Source organism: Paramisgurnus dabryanus, chromosome 1, assembly GCF_030506205.2.
Source record: "Paramisgurnus dabryanus chromosome 1, PD_genome_1.1, whole genome shotgun sequence".
Classification (NCBI taxonomy): domain Eukaryota; kingdom Metazoa; phylum Chordata; class Actinopteri; order Cypriniformes; family Cobitidae; genus Paramisgurnus; species Paramisgurnus dabryanus.
Genome location: NC_133337.1, coordinates 51,959,220 through 51,965,031, shown reverse-complemented (window position 1 = coordinate 51,965,031; position 5,812 = coordinate 51,959,220). Strand labels below are relative to the sequence as shown.

At 36.0% G+C, this 5,812-nt stretch overlaps 1 protein-coding gene across 1 annotated transcript in view; it reads left to right on the top strand.

Moving 5' to 3' along the window:
• The first annotated feature begins 47 nt into the window (after positions 1 to 47).
• Positions 48 to 5,812, top strand: part of skap1 (src kinase associated phosphoprotein 1) — a 38,499-nt gene continuing 32,734 nt past the window's right edge. Inside the window, exons 1-4 of the mRNA XM_065273295.2 lie at positions 48 to 286; positions 1,107 to 1,212; positions 2,367 to 2,389; positions 2,642 to 2,758. Coding sequence (XP_065129367.1) covers positions 247 to 286; positions 1,107 to 1,212; positions 2,367 to 2,389; positions 2,642 to 2,758 — 286 coding nt within the window. The 5' untranslated portion in view covers positions 48 to 246. The remainder of the gene's footprint in view (positions 287 to 1,106; positions 1,213 to 2,366; positions 2,390 to 2,641; positions 2,759 to 5,812) is intronic.

The window sequence follows — 5,812 nt, the reverse complement described above, 5'->3', positions numbered from 1 at the left end:
TGAAACTCACCTACATCTCTTAACCTTGTTTCGTTTTCACATGACAATGTGCTGTGCACTTCCTCTTTATGTCCTCCGTGAACTTGCGCGCGTGTGTGGACCAAATCTCACACGTCTTATTTTTTTTACACTGTTAACTCGTTTTGTGGGATGACAAGTTAACACATTCATTTGAAAAAAGTTTGAATTTCATAGTCATATTGACAGATTTCATTATTAACTTCAGTTTCTGTTGGAGTTGAAGTGATGGGAACGGTAGTTGACGACTTCAGACAACTATTAAAAGGTATTTTCATTTTTATCAAAAATCATTACCTGAAATGAATGCTGAACTTTGTGATATAAAATAATCATCTTTGTGCCTGTATATGTTGTGTGATTACTTTAGTGTAATTGTTTTATTAAGGCATAATTGTATTATTATCCCTTGTATTATTTTTGATATGATCTTAACATTTGATAAATGTGTCAAGTTATAGATTAAAAACGCTTTAATACACATTCATTTGAGTGCTCCAGTATTTTTTTAAAACACCTATCTCCTGTATTGTGTTATATTTTATGTTATATTTTGTTTAGGCAGAGGTGCATTTGGAAATGTGACATTTGAGCTATATCCTATACCCTGATAAGACCATTTTGTGATTTCATTGGCTTAATTGTCTCTTGTAATTTTCCTGCTGTGCTGTGATTACCCCAGAGAGAGAAAAAACATTTTGTACAAAATGGTTCTTCATGAATGATGCCAATCATAAGATTGTTATCTTTGTTCTGACACAGACAGGATGACTATTGTCATCCTCACATTCTGGCGACTATGTAATTTGCATAAAAAGAACAGTCTTTTTGTGATTATTTGCATATTTTATAACATGTATGCACTTTTGATAAAACAGTACAACATGGTATAATAGTCAGTTTTTGTCTAACCACACCTGGAATACAAAAGAAAAGTTTTAACAATTAATCTTAACTACTTTTAGCTGAAGTACAATCATAAGTGGAGTTTGTTTAATACTTTGTTTGTTATTATTGTTTGCTCATTTTTTATGGTTTGTATTCTACATTCTGAAATCAAATAGTAACAAAACATCTGTCTTTTACAGACTGTGAACTGTTTGTCTTTGATATACTTCAGGACGAGGAACTCAGTGATGCTGCTTCTAAATCCAGGGAAATTCTCATACGAAATTTTAATGTCATCCAGAGAAGGTGAGACAGTCACATTTTTTTTTATTTTGTGTGCTCACAAGCTCCAGAGCCGACACATAAATAGTGATCTTATATGCTCTGGTTTGCATTAAACCAGGGGTCTCCAATATAGTGCACCAGGGAGCCTGTGAGGTGCCCGCTAAAGCACATTCTGTTAATAGTCTCATTTTTTATATTAGCTTGGCTTGGTTTACGTATGTTAACATTTTAAACAATACTAAAACATATCAACAAGTAAAATAAAATCAACAAGAAAAACAAAAAAGTTTTGAGTAGACTATATCAAAAAGTAGCCCTCCAGATATCCATGTTTTATCCATTGTGGTAGCCCTTGCTCACAAAAAGGTTGGAGACCCTTGCATTAAACAATAACCAAGATTTACTTCAGATGCAAATACTTGAGGTTCTTGCTTCCAATAAAGATACATATAAGACAACGGTTAAACAAACAGGAAGTGAATTGCACAGCTCTATTGTTTTTTTTTAGAGTCATGGAGTACAATTACAGCCTTCTACCCACTAGAGTGGTTTTGTGGTTGACTCTGCTAAAACAAGGTGTTTGCAAGAGCATGCATGCTTTTTCGGTACTGTGTCACATGATAAAGGTGTAGCTGGCAACGGAATATTTGCAAACACTGCAGTGCACAGCTGTACAGATGCATGTTACACCCAACATGCAACTTGATCTATATTTATACTTTCACCATTTGTTTTACTGTATAGCTAAAAGTGAATGTGCAGTTGTGATTATTTAATGACACTATCATTTACAGTATATTTACTATTAATATATAATATAAAATATATATTTGAATAGAATTATATCTAAATATATAACCGTTATAAAATATTTTTTTTAAAGTAAAAATCAAAATTTTTGCTGATGTTTGTTATGAATATTTTAAAGAATATATATATATAATATAATATATATATATATATATATATATATATATATATATATATATATATATATATATATATATATATATATATATATATATATATATATATATATATATATATATATATATATATATATATATATATTCTTCAAAATATTCATAACAAACCTAAGCAAAAACTTGATTTTTGTACTTTTTAAAATATATATTCCAAATCTTTTTTAACAAAAATCCTCTTTTGTTTTGCAGACATCCACAAGAATTTCCCCACAGTAAGTTGTTTTATAATTCCAAGTAATTGCATAATCAGTGCTGTGCAGATGAATGTCTCACCCACATTTCCGCTCTGATTCGGTCTTTCCCGGAACAAAAGGTTCTTTAGAAATCAAGCTTGTTTCCCCAAAGCGATTAGATTATCCTCCCACAGCGTTCCCCTTATATGTATGACTGTTATTTATTCACTCATTTATTTTAACAAAGTTTCTAGTTATACGAAACTCCTGCTTTCTGTTTTTCTACTCCAGTTGAAGCCAGTCATGAGGATAGTTCGGATGACAACCGGAGCTCCAGTCTGGGACGTTCTGCTCCCTCGGATGATATGTCTGTGGCCTCCGACTACCAGGATGAAGGCGCCTCCGAGCGTGAGTACTGTGTGTTTATATGTGCCTGTGTAAGTTTACTCATATGTCCAAGGCATGTAATCTGTGATGATTTGAGAGGAAACTTTTCTAAAGCACGTTTAGCACATTTCCTAGTCCCATCTACAAGGAATGTGAGGGTTTCAATAGTGATGATGAAATACCCCAGTGGAAGTGTTTGGTAACAGATCACCCTCTAGTGGATTCCCATATAACTCTGCTGCAGGCATGGGGAGTGTGTGATGGGGGTGAGAGGGTGCTCTTTTACCTCCATAGAAAGGGGATGAAGAGCTCCCTCCAGTGGCAGGAGAGCTGGATATCAAAGCCTCAGAAGTCTTTTTTGGAAGTGTATGAGGGTTTTTTTAAGGTTGTGGTATGCTTACAGTGTTTGGTTATATGCAACACATGTTGTTAAAATGTTATCCCGCTTGGCCTCTTGAGTAAACTTGTATGTGTAGTACAATTTGAAAAACCTGATCAGGAGGAATGACATTCAAAGTTTTAAAAGAAAGTGCTGGAGAGAGAGAGAGAAAGTCAGAAACAGGATGTACAGCAGATTGAAAATGGTCGGTTTTGGAATCGGTTTGTTGTGTTTGCGTTCTGGTGTGCTGTGCTGATGTTTTTAACCAATGCGGGCAGTTTGCTGTTGCTTCAGGCTAGATTTGTGACAGATCATCAGCCGCTAGTCCAGCTGCTCTTGAAACTTAACTCTGTACCTAAGGGCCATTTTATCAATTTTCTCGTTCTTTTTTTATCAGTCATCATGCGACTGACAGTTTTTTCAGAACAATCAAAAGCCTGAAGCTTTGCAGAAATATAATTGAATTAAAAATATATATAAAATATAATAAATTCAATTTTGTTGCACTGATTTCTTAAATGTGTTAAAAGAAAATTCAGGACCTATTTTTAGGTTATATTTTTTACAGAAGCAAGTCTTCTTTTCACAGTCAAAATCGAATAGAAAAATTTAAAGAAGGGTACTATGTAAAAGAAAGTTAGTTTAAAAACTGTTCTTATTTAAAAAACAACTTTTTGTTAATTGGCACAAAACCGCTCGCCACCCTGGTAAAAATGAATTGTCCACCATGCCATTTATTTTATATGTTTGTAATTTATGAACAATAGGGGTCAAACCTGTATGTGTTCCTTTTGATTCCGTTCTTTGCCGGAAAAGGCGTGTAAGTCAAAGAGGAGTAACTCGAAGAAGATTCGCATCATGTCGCTCTTTCAATAAAGATAATGACCACCAAGGGCAAGTGCAGTTCAGGGTTCACTTTTAGTTCACCGATCGGGAATCTCACATCAAACCGTATGAGAAGGCATTTGGAATTTCAATGGGAGACCATTTCAGAGTGTGCAAAATTAGAATGAGGGAAATGAATACGTTCATGAAGATTAAAGTCTCCATTTTCAAGCAATTCAAAATTCAGATTTGGTCTATTTTCTCATTTGCTTCTTATTCAATAAGGACACACCATGTTGGGCGTCTTTATTTTTAGCTGAAGTGAATTCATACGTTATATAAATGTGCTGGTGTCCTTGCATGCTGATATTTTCAAATTTACCCCATCGTGAAGGGTAAATATCGTTCAATATAGGCATTCAATTCCTGCTCCGTTACTTGCAACGTGATGTCATATGCATGCTTGTGTGTGAGGAAGGGAAATTGACTGTGTCTGCTTGTGCTCTAACCTGACTGGAGGACGGGGAGCAGTTGACTCGTCGGTGGGAGGAGTCAGTGTTATTTCATTTAGCAAGGGCTGCCTCTTCGTCTCCAGAGGGAGGTTTGACATCAGATTTGTTATAGCTGACAGGAACAGATGGGCGCTCTATTGTCAGGGCCCCTGTCTGTATGGTAATGTGAACTGAGTTTCACCCGCAGACCGCACGGTTGACCCCACCGTGCCTGCAGCCTCGTCTGGATGACAGCAGCCCTGCAGCCGAAGATGGGAAGCTCAGGACAGGAGGAGCTTCACGGTGGGGTGGATATTTTGCCAGGTCAAGTTTAGGAAATGTAAAAAAATAAAATAAAATACATTCTTAATTTGCTACAAATTTCCTTGAGTAGTGGATGTTTATGGATGGGGTTATTTTTAAAATTATACAGTATAAATGCAAAATTGCATCGGAGTTATTAAAAAAAAATGCAATGCATAAAATCCACAAACTATTACAATTATAACAAATATATTCGAAAAAACAGTTATAGTGCATGTGTCTGAGTTGTATGTTTAGGAGGCTATATCAATGTATGGGCTATCAAAGGCTGCACATGCTCTAGGCCCTTTGTGTCCAGTGACTTGATTTATGTCCAGAAACAAAAGCTCCTCTCGTTCCTGTTATCTTACCCCACCATGTCTCTGCAGGCAGGGCTCAAGAAGCCAATCAGAGAGAAGCTGAGAATTCCGAGTTAAGTTGCGTCTTTATCGCAAATTAGATCATCAAGATGTAAATTTGATTTTTTCCAACATCTTACAGGCTTTAAATGAATAGTTGAGTTGGTTAGGAAATTGATTTGTTTAATTATTCTCCGGAGAGTCCAAAACAAGCTTGCATCGATGAAAAAGACATTTTAGCCTAGTTAAGCGACCACTCACAAACTAAAGTGACCAGCCTAATATGCAAATGTATTGCATCATCCACGTCATCATCATCACAATTACTGTCACGGATTTCAACAGAGCTCTCTTCTGCACTCTCACCCTCTTTTAATCTCTTCATATTTTTGCTTTTTTCTAGACTTAATGCTTAAGAATTCAGTATGAGAGCATGCAGAGGCATGCAGTTTGAATGCACATTAGAATTGTGCATTAGATTGAATGCTCATTAATAGACCTCAGTGTTGGAGGAGCTTGTGTCAGCTGGTACTCATCCGTGTAGCCTCTTAACTCCATCTCCTAAACATAAGGTTGCAGCCCATTCCTGTGAGTGCCCACTTCTTTGAGTGTTTCTTCCTCCCTACAGTAAACTTTTAACCCTGAGGTCTTGTCCTGGTCACTCCGTGACCTGTCTGAACTCCGTCTAGGGCAACAGTGTCTACATTTGACGACCTCT